We start from the raw sequence: 17723 nt of genomic DNA, 5'->3' as shown, positions 1-17723 counted from the left end.
CAGATATGGCAATTCTATCTGCTATGATATCAGCAAATTGTATAACAAATTTGCCAGGCTAGGCTATAGAATATGCAGAGTCCACAATTATATGCTAATTTTCAACTGAAATTATCCAAAGTACAACAGAATTCCCTTGCCTTTGCTTCCCCCAGAACCACAGAGTAAATTTTAAGCTACAAAATTCACCCTGTCCAACATTTTCTGCTTCACAATTTCTCAGAAGACTAAATAACACATTAATATTCCAATATGGCTACTATGAATTCCAGCACCCCTAAATCATTCTCTTAGTATTTTAATTTGCTCTAAACAAGTTACTCTTTAATAAAAGTTTGTTCTACGCAGCAGTATTTTATTTTAAATTGTATTAAGGCAGAAAGCTAATATTAACAGACTTACAGTTTATCACAGTTAATTGACTAGCAACAGCAAGTTTACAGAAACCAGTATTAAAAATGACAGATTTTCATAAAGAACAAACCTGCTACAAACCCTCAGAGCAGGGGATGGTGGAGTTACAGTTTACAGAGAGATTCCAAAGAAAGACGCTTCCAACTTGTGTTGCTTTCCCACTCTGCAGATTTCATTAGAAAATGGAGGAGAAGCATGGTGTCATTTTACTGCTCCAGGAGCTGCCTGCCAACTCCTCCTGGAGCAGGGGCCCAGGGACTCGCACTCCCCCTCCAATAAAAAAATGGCAGCTGCTCCAGTAACTTTAATGCGGATGGAAAACAGTTTCTGCCTGGCACAAAAGCAGCGCAGAGAGGTGAAACGCTGTCCCAAAGAGCAGCTCCGGGCCGGCAGGGGAAGGCTCGTTCCCCCTGGAGCTGCCGCCCGGCCCTCACGGCACGGCCCTCACGGCCCGGCCCTCACGGCACGGCCCGCGGCGCCGGAACGCTCAAGGGCAAACGGAGCGACTCTGCCTTTCGAGCTCACACACACACGGAGGAGATGTAGTGCTAGAATTTTCGTGCTGGAAAAATGGCCGCAGCTGTGAGCTCGGAGCTGCTCTGGAAAATCTCTCCGTGTTTGCCAAGGCTTTAACCCCTGCGGATCCGCACGGAGGTGAGCGCGGCCCTGCCGCGGGCCCGGCCCCTGCGCTCCCCGGTCACCGCCGGCATTCAGGAGCCGGCAGGAGACTTTTCCCACCCGGGAAAAGCACAGTCAAAGCCAAGCCAAAACCCCGACAAAACCCAGCAGCGATTGTGTAGTCGGGCCATTCGGCTTCGCGGAGAAGAACAAGCGTAAGAAGTTTCCAAGGTGGGAAATATGAGTCAAAGATTTCGATTCCACACCCAGCTATTTTTAGAGCACTTTCCGTTCCAGCGGGCAATTCAGTTTCCTCTGCTCTGCAATGCAAGTGGCACTCTCTGGGCTGCTGCCCCAGCTCCGGGTTCATATATTCATGGATATATATATATATTCATATATTCATGGATACATTCCATGGTGTGCAAGGGGCACGGCAGTCCCAGCGAGCTCCCAGGCTGGAGCAGGCACAGCCCAACTCAAACCTCCTCCTCTTCCTCACACCGCCCTTCTTTCCTTCAGCGAGGCTTCATCAGCTCTGCCCGGGGCCAGCACACTGCCTGCAGAGCTCTGGGCTAGAGGAAATTCAGGATAAATGCACTGACCTGCCTGTCTCTAACTGACTTTAAACAGCAAAAATGACATACTTTGCCATGCTAGAAGGAACGCCACAACTGACACTTCTAAAGTATTTTCAACAAATAGCAACTCCAATTATACTTATTTTTTCTTAGAATACCCAGTACAAGAGCACTGGGAAGGCACATGATGTTCCTGCTGCTGCACAAACAGATAAACTTTCCACTTAGCAACTAACTAATAGACTTGCCTCTAACTCTCCCAACCTCCTCTTTCCTCCCTCAATAAAACCAGCTGGACCAAACCAGGCAGGTCAGAATCCCTGAAATCCACAGGAACGCCACACGTGCGTTTTTAACTGCAATACTGCGGCATTTAAATGCTGCTGGTACCAGAAACCTTGTTGTTAGCATCTTTTTCATTACTTCCATTCCCAATCCTGAACAGAAGAATCCCCTGTTCCACGAATTTCCTTGAAGGGTCTTGTCCTTTCACATGAACACTGGGAGCTGCTTCAGCTGGTACAACAGCAATTTCTTCCTTAGCTAAAACAACAGTTTGGAGCTGTCCAAACTACACTTAAAACCAAGACATACCATCCCTTCCCACTCCCAGCACTTAACCAGCTTCTTTTCTGAAAGAGACACATAATTCTGAATTATTTAGAGATCCTATACTCTTGTATTTTATCTTCAGCTCATGCACAAAATAAATTATTTAAGACATTAACGTGATGGAAACTTGGAAACTAATGAAACATTAATTTGCATTCTGAATACAAGGAGGCAAAACTGGTGAAACAAGGCAAGAGCCATGGGCAACACAAGCTTCCCATTTTGTTCCTATAGAAACTGTAGCAAAAAGTTGTGTATCTGCATCTCATGATGTCTTTTATTCCACAGCACTGCCAGTTTATGTTTCTCTGACAACTCTAAATTCCTGCTGAACTTTATGAAATACCCTTTAAATAATAACATAATTAAGTTGGAACTTAACACTTCCATTAGTGAATGTTAAGCCTCAAAGCAGAAAAAAAAATAATAATAAAAAAAAATTTAATTACTTTGTCCTTCAGAAGAAAGACATTTTCATTCCATGTGAAGATTCCCATTGGGTAGCCTCCCAAGAAGAATTTCTGCCCTCCTGGTTCATGCTATTTTTATCCATTTGCTTGTGCAGCCTCGGCCCTGATGTGACGCCAGTGCAGCCCAAGCACACGGGTCAAATGGGCCAAGTGCTTGTAATTATGCAGCAAAGTATTTTATCACTTGCCTTCTTCACTGTCTTTTCAGACATATTTTATCACTTCAGAATAGACCCAGACATTTTCATAGTTCTTTAAATCTGGTCTATTATCCTAGAAGCCTTATGGCAGAAGTGTACAGAAGAAAGCTGATCCTCAGCCTGTATTTCAAACACAGTTCCATGCACTGCTTGAAAAAGGGCATGCTAAAAAAAAAATGGTAATATTTATTAATTATAATAGTCTTCCAGCAATTTCATTAATTATTCTGTCCTGTGCCCAAAGACAAACCTGGAACTCCCAATGGATTTCAGTGGCCAGAGGGTGGGATCCCTGGTCAGCCTGATGCAGCTCAGAGGGTGGTGGGACACACACAACAGCAGCTTCCATCACTGCCAGCAGCTCCAGGAATGCTGCATCCCTCCTGCAGCTCACTCGAGGCTCTGGCAGCTCCAGACCCTCCTGCAGCTCACTCGAGGCTCTGGCAGCTCCCTCTGCCTCCAGCAATCCCTTTTACAAAACCAACCCATCAGCCTCCCCAGGCAGCAGAACTTCCCACTCTCAGCAGCACAGCTGCCCTCGCTCCCTCCCCACAGCATCCTCACACGCTAAAAATCCATGGGTTCTCCTCAATCCAGGTATTTTTCCCATTTAAATACACCCACCAGAGTACACATTGCACTTAGGAATGCCAGACCAACTGTCTGTCCTGGACAACCTGCCTGCTCCACACCCTGCACATCCCAGCTGGGCTGCTCTTGTGCTTCCCTGCCTCTTCCCCAGCACAGTGTGTCCTCTGCCAGTCCCCTGCCTTCGAGCCCCATCAGCCTTCAAACACTTTGGGATTTTTCAAATCAAATCAGCAGGAATTATGTCTCTGCTAAGCTGGGCTCCGAAGCTTCTGTTGCATCTGCCACTGCTGCAGTAAGTGCTCAATTAACCAGCGCTCCCAGAAAACAGTTCACAAGCACTCCACACCATCACTTCAGCAAGCACCATGCACCTCCAGCTAACAGGTGAGGAGCTGCAATTCAAGAGAAAGTGAAAAGAATCTTCTTTCCTATTTTTAGAAGCTGGTTGGGATGGAGATCCATACAAACCCCACAAACTCTCAGAAAACCACAGTGCTCCCACCTGCTGTGAATATTGAAATTACAGCTTTTGGGTACTGGCATCCTGATCATTTTGCAGGGTGAGCTCTCCATATGTAGGAGTTAAAACTGGACAAATTAATTACTTGTCCATCATGTGCTCCCAATCCCAGCTGCACTTAGAAAAATATCTGTAAATTAAGTTTCAAACAGATCCATCCTATACTCAGTTATTCTGAAGTGTTGGTGCACTTCTCAAACGAAGCAAAAAAAGGGGAAGGAAAAAAGCAAGCAAGGAAAGGAACTTCAGGTATTATATCAATGCCTGGTGCTCTGTGAGCAAATAAGAATGGAAAACAGGAAGATCAGCAACTCCAATCCCTGGATAAACCTTTGGCTGTTACTCTTCTAGACTTTTGTGGTCACTTTGACAAAGTGCAGGTGAAGTCTCAAGGGTCCCATCTGTCACTTTTGGGAGGAGACTTCAGGTGACGCATTTGATTCAACATATTTAAAACCCCAGAAATAACACACAGAGTAGAACTAACTGTAAAGTAACTTACCTTTGATTTTTTGTTCAATGGCCTAGAACAAGAAAAAAGAAGTGTCAGTGATTTGTGTAGATAAGAGAAAAACCACATGTACACGTGCCACTTCATAAAGCAACATTAGCTTTTGACTCTCCTCTTTTTAAATGGTTTCAAGTTATTTAATTATCTACTTCAGAAGTGTCTTTCTAACCAACCCAGGCCTATTATTCCTTATGCTTAAAAAGCTGTTTAAATGTTATAGAAGACAAAATTAATTTGAAAGATAACTACATGAAACAGACCGAATTAAACTTGCAAATTAAGATGTTTTAAGTGAGTTAAAAACTGTGCCTGGAAGCAAAGAGCTGCCACCACTTTTACTGCAGAACAGGGCAGGGAAGGGGGAGTGACCTGGAAATGGAAAAGAATAAGAGAGCAAATGCCAAGGCTTCAAGTCTTTCATTTGCAAGATTCAATGGGTTACACCTGTGATACGGCCAAGATGAGAGATCTATTTGAATAAAAACGTTTATCACAGGATAAAATGGGAGAGAAACATCTCTGGTATGGAAATGCACCTCGGTGGTGTGGTTTTAACTGTACAGCACAGTGGGACTGTGCTGAGGAAGGGCCTCCCAAAAGCACCAGTTCCTCCTCAGTGCTGCTCTCCCTCTTCCCCAGCCTCCCAAAGAAACGTGCTGCACGTGTGGCCACGACACACCACAACCCCTCATTGTGCTTTTTGTTCAACAAATACGGTTAAAACATCTACCTTGAAGCCTTGGGTGGTTCTGTGCCCTTCGAAGCCCAGGGTTGTGTTCCAGCACCCAGCTGAGCCAATTGCTCACACTGCACTAACAGGAACACCCAGCACACTGCTCAGCACCAGGATGGGGGCACAGCCAGCCCTCCCACAGCCCAAGGGCACCCCTGGGCTTGCTGCTGTCCCTCCACTTCTCCCTGCAGTCCCAATTTCTGAAACTCTCAATGTATTAACCCCGAGCACTGCCTTCACAGCACGGTACACGGTGCCACTTTGGCTCTTGCTGTGCCTCTGTGTGCTCAGAGCTTCCTCTGGGGTTTGTTTCTCCCCCTGCCTGGCTGTGACCAAACCCATCAGCCTGACACCTGGCCCATGGACCACAGAAAGAGAACTGGTTTTGCTGTTTCTGCAGCACCTGAAGAGATGCTGGAGAGCAAGGGGCACAGCCAGGGCTCCTGGCTACTCCTGCTGCCCAAGAGATCACAGTGTTTAAACACGTGTTTAGGCCAGGCTCTTCCAGACTCCATCAGGGCCTGGGGCTGGGCTCAGGGCTTGGGAGGTTTTGCTGGAAGCCTGTGGCTATAAAACAAACCAGTCTGGAGCCAGCATCAGGCAATGGAATCACAGGACAAGTGCTGAGCGGGTTCACTCTGCTCCTACCAAAAAAGACACGTTTCAAAACTGCATTTATGAGCTCCTCTCAAGCTCAGGGTCAATATTTAGAATCAATGGCCATGATGAGGCTCTTGTCAGTAAACAGAGATTCTGAAGTATTTATAAGCCTTTCTGTGACATCCTTAAAAACCTTTGCTGTCAATATTTTCTTTTTTATGGAAATTTTTATTCCCTACTACAAATTCTCTCATGGCATGTTTCCATACTGAAGAATAAAAAGATGTATTAAAATAAGGATGAAGCTGCCTTAAAATGGTACTTTTATTTTACTAGTAAATGCACTAACACTGAGATGCTTCAAACCTGAGACTGCCTCAACAGATGATCAGGAAAAAGAAGGATCATTCTCAGAAGAAAATTTAGTTTTGTAAGAAACTACACAGAGTACAATGTTCAATATGTCAGTTACCTCTAAATAACTGACAGTACGTTTAAATTTAAAACATTAAATTAATAAGAAAATACTAGTGATGAAACAAGTCAGCTCCAAGCACGGGAGTTTATTCTCAGTGCTCCACATACCTTTTTTTGAGCAGCTTCCTTCTTCTTCTTGTCTTCTTTTCTCTTTTTCCTTTCTTCCATCAACTGTTCTTCCTCTTCTTGCACTAAATCCCTGAACCACACAGTTTGTAATTAACTCTCCCAAAATACAATCTGTACACACTTAGATTCATTTTAGAACAATTATTTCACAGTGACACAAAAGGAACTGGGGAATTTTGCTTCTAATTGGATCCTATTTCTACAGGGACCGTCACTCAGTGCAAGCCATCAGTGACAGGACTTCAAGTGCAGATGTGGTGTCAAGCTACACGTAAGGAGTTCTTTCTTCCAAAGCTTAGAATGAAGACTTAGACTTGAATCTGGTTCAAAAGCCAGCAAATTCAGATGTTCTTTAATCTCTCCCTGAACTGGTATGACTGAGCTCATCCCAGCCTGGAATGTTCCTGCACACAGCCTAAGCCACACACACCCTGTGCATCCCTCATCCCAAACCACCTCAGCCAGGAAACACCGAGTGTTTCAGGGCCAGACCACAGCTGGCACCAGCAGGGCCATTCCAGAGCTCCCTAACCCAGAAACAAAACCCTAACTTGTCAAAAGTGAAACCAAAACTCTGCAGGGTAATTAACGACACTCGATACACAGTATTTCTGCTCAAACCCAGGCTGAGCAGGAACAGCACTGTCCTGCTTATGCTGCTTAAAAACAGATTTCAGAAGTGTTCTGGAGAAAAAGGACTAACAATGTCAGTATGGGGCAGCGACTACATGGTTTGCATCTGCCTGGAAGCACTGAGCTGGCTCCTTTTTAACCCCAAACTACCCATAAACCTCCAGTTTTAAATAAGATTGTTTGATGTCTGTCAGAAGCAATGCAAATTGAATATATTAAACCACAAGATAGTCCACAGGTACTATGGACTAAAACTTTCACTACTTTTTTTAGGTATATGAACAACCAGTTAATTCTCCTTTTAATTCAGCTCAATTCCTTTTCAAGGTGAGCACAGGCATCAGCTTCTGCTGACCAAATTCTGGCTTCTAAGATTTTCTAATAACAGAAAGCAAGCATTAGTTACTTCTTTTAAGAAAGAATGGCTTCTGACGTGCTAAGGTATGCAAAATAATTACCCAAAAGTGTTATTTCTGAGGCTCCCCTGTGTACTGCCTGAGGAATCACAACCCTTCAAACACAATGTGGCTACTTTGCATTTTATCACAGCCTCATCAGCTGCCTGCAAGATCCACTGAGGGCCGTCTCACTGCAAAAGCAATCTTGCATTTACAATTAGGTCTCAAAAATGATTTCATGGATAACTAAGAGGTCAGACACCTAACTACAGAAACAATTCCAGCTGGCCAGTTTCATTTAGAGCAATCCCTCGCTCCTGTGCAAATCTGAGGCAATGATTAACCTGCAGTGACATCCGTGCACTACAAAGGTGACACTTCAGTCAGTTTTGCCCCTCGCTGTCACACCCCGAGCATTTGTAACCACAGGGATGTTGGTGATGCTGACCCTCAGTTTGGGTTAATTTGGGACAGTCCAAATTTCAGCAGGCAGTTTGAACTGGAGAACAATACCAGGTCTGGAGTCAGTATAGAGGAAACAGCTCCTACAGATCCCAGCTCCTTCTTGACACGACAGCCAGTTCACACTCAGCCCCTTCCCCTCGGAGCAGAGCCACTGCTTTGCTCCTTGGGAACTCAGTACTGGGCTGGGCCTCACCTCTGGCTGCCTGCTGGGGCCACAGCTGAGTTACAGCATCTGCAATAACCTGAGCACAGTTCCAGCAGTTAACACAGCCACCAGCATCGCTTTGTACAACCAATTTCAGTCCGTCACATGCCAAAACTGCATTAACTGAAAAATCATTCTGCTTTTAGAAGAAAGCTGTAGCACGTTCAAGAGCAAGCAGAATGCAAAGTAGTATTTTCACAGGAAAAAAACCCCAAAAACCTTCATCAATCCTGCTACAGTTAAATCAACACAATTAGATTTCATTTTGGGAATACAGATGCTAACAACTAACATACCAATATCTCTGGAATATTCTACCACAGCATCACTGGGTTTTTGTCACACAGGAACAACAGAACTCCTAAATTCTGACACTGTGCTCATTCAGTTTTTTACCTTTTTAAGACAAACAGATTTTAGATTACAAAGCAAGCTTAGGAGACATAAAACCCTCTATGATAAGGATAAGGACTCTAGGTATTCCCCAGATAAAAAACATTGACCTATAGCTCATTATATGTTTTTAAGAGTATTAATTACTGCTGTAACATCAAATCTCAGAGCAAAACTAACACAACTGGCACAACCAAGCAGCAACAGCAAAGCCTTTCCTGTCCCTGCCCTTCCCTGAAAACTTAACCCTTCAAGTAAGGCAGGTCTACTCACCATCCTCATACACAAACTTAAACCTGAGACAGAAATTCACATTTACCTCTTAAGTTTTCAGAGTCTCAAGCAGAACACCTGAATTTCCATTTCTGACAGCTGGAAGCATGAGTCTCCTTTATTCTCCCCAACACTCAAATCCACTCTCAGCACAGCAAATGATGGGATTGATGCCTCTGATTCCAGCCTCCTTTAGAACACACAACAAACAAGTTCCATTTCTGGTTCTGCTCCTTGAGGAACAGAAGTGGAATGAGGCATTTCCCATTTATCACCTTGGACAAACAGCTCCCTGCTCCTGTGCACAAACCAGCAGCAGCTCCAGGCTCCTTTAGAGCACGGAACCACCGCAGGAATTCGGTCTCGTGGTTACAACACAAAGCCAGAAAATTAACAAATTCCTTTGCTGGGCTTTTCTCTACACCTGGGAGACTTAATCCATCGACCTTGTGTGGCCAAAGTGTTTGCAGCAGCACACTGGTCTGTCAGCTGGCTGAGGAAGAGCAGGACCGAGCATTGCCATTGATAATGTGAATATATAAACAGGTCTCTGATTTCCCCTCTCAGACATCCAACTTCCACCAAAACACATGCACAGGCAATGCCCTTCTCCTCCTGTGTAACGGGATTAGCTTGCTCAAGGTTAAATGGCCTTAGCAGAAATGCAAACCATATTTTTCAATTTAGATCAAGTGAAAATAAAACACCCTGGCAATAGGAAATCCACATCGGAGACAGAACAAAAGCCTCTGGTTTCAACAGCTTAACTTGAAAGGTGCTTTATTTTCAAGTGAGGCAAAATGAAAATGGATCTTGATCTCAGGAGAGACTGCACATTTGATGGCTCTGAAGATGGGCAAGGAGAAGCTGCTGTTATCTGCATAAATTTAAGCAGACCGAGGGTCAGATAAATATTTACTGTTATTTATTTAACAGTGCATTTTTGTTCCAATTGTGTACCCCAGCACAATTCTTCTTAGCATACAGGAGGAAAAAAAACAACTACTAAAATGTTTTCCTCAATTAAGCTATTAAAAAAAACCAAAACAAACAAAACCAACTTTTTAGTCTTCTAAGGCAGGTTATCAAGACAGTACAAGGCATTTTATTTTTGTATGGCTTGATTTGTTATTTGGCTTCTGGAGTGGAAAAAGATGTCATGCTCAAACTGCAAACATTTCAGCTAATATTTGTATCAAAACATGCTTCACTTATTACTTTACTTCTTGGAAGAAAAAGTACTATTAATCTTTAATTTCTAAAGCTCCACCTTAGCATTGTAAAAATACCTGGGCAGAAAAGACATACTTAATTCCTATTCTTATGTTGCAGAAGAGCAAAATCAAGTTCACCCGTATTTCCCCTGGCAGAAAGGCTGAGGATGCAATAATTAATGCTTGTGCAGCTTTGCTATCTTTGCTGTTACAATATATCAAAAGGTAACATGTTTTGCCACAATAAAATCAAAACTCTATCACCACACTGAGGAAATGAAGGTTACAGCGAGCCCCCATCACTGGAGGGATGATCAGAGGTATGGAGCAAACACACAAATAAGAATTAGAGGTGATTATACACAGCAGCTTCTGAAACCAGTGTAAAATTTCCAGTGATAGGCCTTTTTTCTTTTATTGTTTTAACAAATAAATCAATCCTTTCTACCGTTTGCTCTTCTCATAGTTATAAATTAACTTGCAGTGCTACAGCTGGAACACTGCCAGGTAGCTACAGGTAAGTATCAGGGATTGAAAGATCTTTAACAATTCTGCAAAGACAGCACCACGTGTTCAACCTACAGCTGATCTTCTACACAGACTTTCAAATGTTGCTGAGACTGATAAATCTTCTGTACTCTGACCTACAAGTTCCCTCATCTTTCAGTTTTTTGAAATGACACAATTACATAAAATTGCCAATGAAAGTGATTTTTCAGGTTTTGTAAAAACCATACTCACCAGCATTCTACAAAAATCAATTATAAAATGTGTAATTTTGATTAAAACGGGATCCTACAATTCCTTTATCGATGCCATTGACAAAACAGCACGCTGCACCAAAGGAGCACTTGGAGTTTATGCAATAGACACCAGTAATTTGAAGTTAACAAAATAATCCCAACAAACCCTGCCAGTGCCTCAGATGGAAACGCTCTGGCACCTGAACCCACCCAGCGTGTTCCTCAGAGCGCCGAGAGCCTCAGGCAGTGAGAACAAAACAAACCCACTCATCTCCAGACGTGTGTGTGTGTGTGTGTTCTTTCCAGCTATTAACAGAGAGGAGAGCTGCTGCCAAGCTAAGAACTGGAAAAAAATACTTCAATGAATAATTAATTAGTAAATGTGTACCAGCTACTTTCTTTTTTGCTTTTAAATACCTCAGTCTTTAAATTACCACCCTAAAAGTGAAGCGACAGAATTCTACCTACCGTGTCTGCCACTACCAATTACCTGGAATCCACTCAGCTTTCCCATTTCCCTAACACAGAAGCTGCCTCATCAGAATGTTGCTCCCAACTACAAGGACTACAAATGGACCATAATTCTGGAATATTTGTGTTAGTTCTGCCCTCGAGTTTCATCCAAGATGAAACATAAGCAGATGCTACATAAGCAGACAAAAGACAGATCTCCTTCCCAAGAAGTTTATCATCCAACTACACAAGACTCCAGCAGCAGCCATAAACAATCCCTATCTTCCTGTAACAAATGAGGAAGCGAGGAGAGCAGATTAAACTGCTGAAGCCCAGCAGCAGCCCTGCCCTGCTCCAGGCTGCTGCAGTGTCCCTGCTGCAGAGGCAGCACAGCCTGTTCACACCCAAACCCCAAAGGGACCCCACGGGGACCACCTGGCAATCCTGCACAGCCCCAAAACGTGTCTGCAGAGGAGAAAGGGATGTGTCATTTTACCTGTAAAGGTCTTGAAAGCATGAATAGAATGTTTTCTCTGCAATAAACTCTTCCCATTTCACAGCAGGTATCTCTCCATAAGGAGTTTATCAGGAAGAAGACCCACCCCCAGAAACCCAACAGAAAATCACATGCTTGCACATCAACAGAAACAACTACATTTCTCCCTGGTTTTATATGTCTCTGTCACTGGGCCAGCTCTATGTTTTCCCTGCAGCAGGTAAGAAAAATATCACAGAAATATGGTGTCTATTATTACATGAAAGCGTAAAAATCAATTGTACAGTAGTAACTTTACAGAATACATGGATGAAATCCAGAGGTGAGAAGTTTGCTCTCCCAAAACACAGCCAGTCTGCAACCAAGCTGGGCAGAATCACAGGTGAATGGAAGCAATGGAGACTCTTCCCTATGGTTTGCATGCTTGTGAAGCAACAGTCAAACCCCTGGGTCTGGAAAAATGATTGTCAACATATTTCAGATATTTACCTTCTCTCAGTTCCACATAAATGAGGCAGGAAAGCCCTGTTTACCAAACAGAATTGAAAAGTTATTGCTTAAATCAGAAGAACTAAATGATAAGTGATTCTTAGCAATCCTGATTTTAACCAGCTTTAACTCTTAGATTTCCCCAGTTAACAGCAGACAGCTCTTTCTGTGGCTGAGCAGGTGACATTTCATTTGTAACACGATGCCATAACAGTGTGCAATGGATTTATCTGAATCACTGTCACAAGTCATGCACTAAGCACATTTTTGAGACCAGGAATATTTGTACAGCACCAGGCATGTATGAATTTTAGAGAGAGCACAGACCAAATGAAGATTCTTTTCCAAAAGGCCAGACAAGCCAAAATGCTAATCCTGAGTGTAAAACAGGAATCACTCCAACTGGATAAGCAAACTGCACTGAAACCTGTAATATTTATCCTATCACAAACACACAATCTAGGCCAATATTCCCAGTAAGATTAAAAAGTGTATTTGCTACCCATTAATTTATAAGCATAAACTCCAGAAGTGACTTCAGAACACACACAAAGCAAAGCCAACGTCCCGTGGAGTTCACAGTCTACAGCCACACTGTGAAATCTGAGATTAACATAAACTCCAGCACAGGTCTATGTACCTTCCCAGGAAAGGATATTTGCTCTTTTACAGTTTGACTAGGTAACTGCAAATTTAATAAGACTGTAAATAATGGCATTGGAGGAAGAAGGAGGGCTATGTGCTGAGCTCTACCCCAGTAAAACAATTAATCAGGTCTATGCAGCGCAGGCATGCCATGGTTTATCAGCTGTGCACTCACACAATGAGAGCTCCCTGGCTAAACATAAACCAGCTGGGGCATTAATGTGAACTTCAGACCAGTTCTGGATCTTTTAAATGAATAAAATATACTCCTCTGTGTCAGAAAGACATGGAGACGTGTTCCATAGCAGAGTTTACTCTCCAAACACTGAATTTTGGAAGTTCTGTAGTTTTCTATCACTTCTCACTCTTGGCACTGCCTGCCAGCACAAGATCTCTGCTAAGGTCATAAAAATGTGACGATCTCCTGACTTACTGAGACTGGCAGCAAGCACTACTCTGGACTTGGCACTCTGTCACTCTGAATGACAGTTCTGAAATCACTTCTGGCATTGCAAATGCAGCGACTCCCTGAACGCTGATGGGTTAACAGCAATGTGCCAAAGGTATCTTAAAGGTTCCCACATACCCCAATTATTCCCTGTATTTCAACAACAACATGGGACAAATCATTCACACTCAAGTGTATTACAAAAAAAAAAAAAATAAAAAAATTGAAAAAAGAAGACACACACTGAGAGCAGGGAAGCAGTTTCAGTTTTCACAGTACAGTCATAGCTCAGCCTGGAAGGTGGAGACTGCTCGGGCACAGGAAGGAAGGCAAAAAGCAGGGTACCAAACCTGAGATCCTATCAGCTCTGCTCAGGGTTTGGGAACATTTCAAATGGCCCCAGTGGAAATCCCTCTAAGAGATCACTAGCAAAAGCCTTTTTAAAGGTCTTACTGAAAAAGAACCCAAAGAGGAAGTAGGACAGAAGTTGAAAACAAAGAATGTAACCAACAGAGCAGGTACTTGTGAGAAAGTCACCTGACCAAAAACAAATGGTGCAGAAGAAACAACTTAAATACAAAGTGATACATGTTACGGCACAGAATTCTTAGTTCAACTTGACTCTGAACTCCCCAGTTAAGGAGTTAACTCCGGAGCCCATTCTGCTAAGCTCTCATTCTAAAAACTACAAGTAAACAGGAAATTCACCAGCTAACTCCTCATGGCAAAAGAGGCAGAGCCAGTAGTTATATGGCAACACAGAGTTTACTCCAGTTCTTGCCACAACTGTCTTGCTTCCAAACAATATTTGGCTGAAGTGTATAAAAAAAGTAAACCAAACCCTTAATTCATTTTTCAGTTATTGTTAGGTACTACAACTTAGTGCAGAAAGTTATTTTTCTCTTCAAAAACCTCCCCTATTAAAGAAACTGTATTAAACATCCAAAGATGTTACACAAAAGAAAAAAAAAAAAAGGTGTGTAGTCTACAGAATTAACTAAACTTGCAGACATTTCTCCATGCAATAGAGAACGTTTTCAAATTCAGAGGGTTTTTTTTATCCTTACAATTAACAAGAGATTAAAGCTCCCGATAAAGCCCACAACTATTCCCAGCCCTAGGCCACCTTTCCATCTAAACTGTGGGAGGGAATTTAAATGAGTCTCTTACCTGCTTAGTTTTCTTTCGACTTCTTTGGTAGCTTTAGCTTCCAATTCTCTGGAACAGAAAGTGGTATTGGTTTCCATGTCAACAGCAATGCAGCACGAAAATAAAACTGGTGCGGGTCAGGATGCACAGAGAGCTCCAGGTGGGAAGGGGAGAGCAGGGATCGCCCAGGGAGCGGGCGGTGGGGGTCCCAGGGATGGCGAGGGGAGGGGGGCAAGTCCTGCATGTGCCACCCTGTGTGTCCCACCGGTGCTGTGTGTGTGTGCTGGCTCTGTGTGTGTGTGCACTGTGTGTGTGTGTGCACTGTGTGTGTGTGTGTGTGTGCTGGCTCTGTGTGTGTGCACTGTGTGTGTGCACACTGTGTGTGTGTGTGTGTGCCCTGTGTGTGTGTGTGCCCTGTGTGTCTGTGTGCACACTGTGTGTGTGTGTGTGCCCTGTGTGTGTGTGTGCACTGTGTGTGTGTGTGCACTGTGTGTGTGTGCACACTGTGTGTGTGTGTGTTCCCTGTGTGTGTGTGTGCACACTGTGTGTGTGTGTGTGCACACTGTGTGTGTGTGCCCTGTGTGTGTGCACTGTGTGTGTGTGCACACTGTGTGTGTGTGTGTGCACACTGTGTGTGTGTGTGCCCCATCAGCTGTGTGTGTGCACTGTGTGTGCACTGTGTGTGTGTGTGCCCTGTGTGTCTGTGTGCACACTGTGTGTGTGTGTGTGTGCGCGTGCTCCGTGTGCCCTGTGTGTGTGTATCTGTGTGTGTGCACTGTGTGTGTGCTCTGTGTGTGTGCTCTGTGTGTGTGTGTGTTTGTGTGTGTGTGTGCTCTGTGTGTGTGTGCTCTGTGTGTGTGTGCACTGTGTGTGTGTGTGTGTGCGCGTGCTCCGTGTGCCCTGTGTGTGTGTATCTGTCTGTGTGCACTGTGTGTGTGCTCTGTGTGTGTGTGTGTCTGTGTGTGTGTGTGCTCTGTGTGTGTGTTTGTGTGTGTGTGTGTGTGTGTGTGCACAGTGTCTGTGTGTGTGTGTGCTCTGTGTGTGTGTGTGTGCACACTGTGTGTGTGTGCCTGCGTGTGTGTGCTCTGTATGTGTGTGTGTTTGTGTGTGTGTGCTCTGTGTGTGTGTGCCTGTGTGTGTGTGTGTTCTGTGTCTGTGTGTGTCTGTGTGTGTCTGTGTGTGTGTGTTTGTGCCCCACCAGCTGTGTGTGTGTGTGTGTGTGCCTGTGTGTGTGTGTGCTCTGTGTCTGTGTGTCTGTGTGTGTCTGTGTGTCTGTGTCTGTGTGTGTCTGTGTGTGTCTGTGTGTCTGTGTCTGTGTGTGTCTGTGTGTGTCTGTGTGTGTGTGTCTGTGTGTGTGTGTTTGTGCCCCACCAGCTCTGTGTGTGCCCCACACCACCCCTGCTCCCCACCGCTGTCCCCCTGCTCGCCCCATCCTCATCCCGCAGCACCCCGCGCTCTGCTGCGCCCCACGCCCATCCCCGCTGCCCTCCCTGCACTTCAGCGCCTCAAGGACTTTAAGGAAAACAGTTCTGCTGCATCACTTCAGCCCGCGAACGTGCTCCGGCCGCAGCTCCGGGGCGCTCCGTGCCGCACCGGGGCCCCGGCCGCTGCCGGCCCCGCAGGAGCGAGCTGCGAGCCGGGGAGGGCTCGGCCCGGCCCGGGGGAACGGGACACATCGCTCCGGGAGGGCAACGGGACCCCCCCGGGCCGCCCCTCCGGCGGCGCCGCTCCCGCGGGGAGCCCGATGGCAGCGGCTGCGGCTCCGCGGGGCTGCCCCGCCGCCCGGCCCTCCCCGCCCGGCCCGGCCCGGTACCTCATGTATGTAAAGTGCTCGGAGTCCGTCCCGGAGGCTGCGGCGCGGGCCCGGCGCGGCCGGCGGCTCTAGGCGGGCTGAGCCCGGCGCTGCGGAGCGGGAGGGCCCGGCAGCTGCAGCCGCAGCTCCGCCGCCATTTCCTGCCGCCGCCGCCGCCCGCCCCGCGCGCAGGAAGCGAACCCGCCCCGGCCGCGCTTCCGGGGCGCCCTCACGGGGGGAGCGGGGCCGGGAGCGGGCCCGGGAGCGGGGCCCGGCACGGGGGGAGCGGGGCCGGGAGCGGGGCCGGGAGCGGGGCCCGGCACGGGGGGAGCGGGGCCCGGCACGGGGGGAGCGGGGCCGGGAGCGGGGCCCGGCACGGGGGGAGCGGGGCCGGGAGCGGGGCCGGGAGCGGGGCCCGGCACGGGGGGAACGGGCCGGGAGCGGGGCCGGGAGCGGGAGCGGGGCCCCCGAGCCCGGGCCGGGCCCCTCCTGCGGGCTCAGAGCACGGGATCCTCGGGCCGGGATCCCGCCCGGGTCACAGAGTTATAGAATCATCAGGGAGCTGGGATGGATCCCAGGGAAAGAAAGGCTCTTCCCCAGAGGTGCTGGCACCGGCCGGGCTCCCCGGGGAACGGTCCCGGCCCCGAGGCTGCCGGAGCTCCGGGACAGGGATGCACCAGGGATGCTCCAGGGGTGCACAGGGTGGGATGTTGGTTTGTCCCCGGCACTGCCAGCAGCTGGACTGGATGGTCCCTGTCGGTCCCTTCCATCTCAGGACATTCTCTTATTCTCTGATCAGGGTTGGAAGAGATCTTTAAGATCATCCATTCCAACCTTCCACCAGCACTACCACTGTAACCCCTAAACCCCAAAACTACATCACACAGGGCCAGGTCGGACGCCTCTCAAACACTCCCAGGGATGGGGACTCCACCACCTCCCTAGGCAGCCCCTTCCAAAGCCTGACCACCTGAAAAGTGAAAAAAATGTTATAGTATCTAATATGAGCCTCCCATGTCTCAGCTTAAGGCCATGTCCTCTTGTCCTCCCTCTGCAGCACGGTAGAGGAGATGAACCCCGCCTCACTGCACCCTCTTGGTTGGGAAGTTGTGGGGGGCAATGGGATCCCACACATGGATCAGTCTTTATTTATCCCAGTCACATGCAGGAATTCCAGGCGCTGTCTCACCAAGCATCCTCAGCAGAGCACAGTTGTTCCCCAAGCGCTGCAGGACAAGGCACAGATGGACATAACATCCATTTCCACACGTGTTTGCCCTGTGTGGGGCAGCTCTCCCATGGTGCTGCTGCTGTGCCAGCTCTGTGCCAAGCTTGGGGCATCAATAACTGGCAGATAAAAGAAGTTAATGTCTAAATAACCACATAGACATTTCTCTTAACCTGCCACTGACTCTGTTGGGTTGAGGGAGGGAACAGAAAAGTCCCCAGCACTGACAAATGTGGTGAGATT

The 17723-nt window shown here is 46.5% G+C and overlaps 1 protein-coding gene and 1 long non-coding RNA gene across 33 annotated transcripts in view; one reads left to right on the top strand and one right to left on the bottom strand.

The window, feature by feature from the left end:
• Positions 1-16455, bottom strand: part of TNRC6A (trinucleotide repeat containing adaptor 6A) — a 43617-nt gene extending 27162 nt beyond the window's left edge. For 6 of the 32 annotated variants that reach the window (XM_086854015.1, XM_086854006.1, XM_086854013.1 and 3 more), the window contains exons 1-4: positions 16274-16445; positions 14482-14529; positions 6436-6526; positions 4509-4530 (exon numbers count right to left, since the gene is read on the bottom strand). In XM_086854015.1, coding sequence (XP_086710141.1) covers positions 4509-4530; positions 6436-6526; positions 14482-14529; positions 16274-16278 — 166 coding nt within the window. In that variant the 5' untranslated portion in view covers positions 16279-16445. Of the gene's footprint in view, positions 1-484; positions 1083-4508; positions 4531-6435; positions 6527-12218; positions 12255-14481; positions 14574-16273 lie in introns of those variants that run through there. The other 26 variants (XM_086854012.1, XM_086854004.1, XM_086854005.1 and 23 more) reach the window with 15 other exon arrangements.
• On the top strand, positions 847-11795 carry LOC147650094 (uncharacterized). The gene is made up of 2 exons (XR_015277282.1): positions 847-1263; positions 6662-11795. It is a non-coding gene; the product is annotated as an uncharacterized LOC147650094 (long non-coding RNA).
• Positions 16456-17723: the final 1268 nt, after the last annotated feature.

The sequence above is a fragment of the Cyanistes caeruleus genome, chromosome 17 (genome assembly GCF_971803275.1).
Source record: "Cyanistes caeruleus chromosome 17, bCyaCae1.hap1.1, whole genome shotgun sequence".
NCBI classification, from domain to species: domain Eukaryota; kingdom Metazoa; phylum Chordata; class Aves; order Passeriformes; family Paridae; genus Cyanistes; species Cyanistes caeruleus.
Note: the sequence above shows the minus strand (reverse complement) of the source record. Positions and strands in the feature narration are given on the sequence as shown.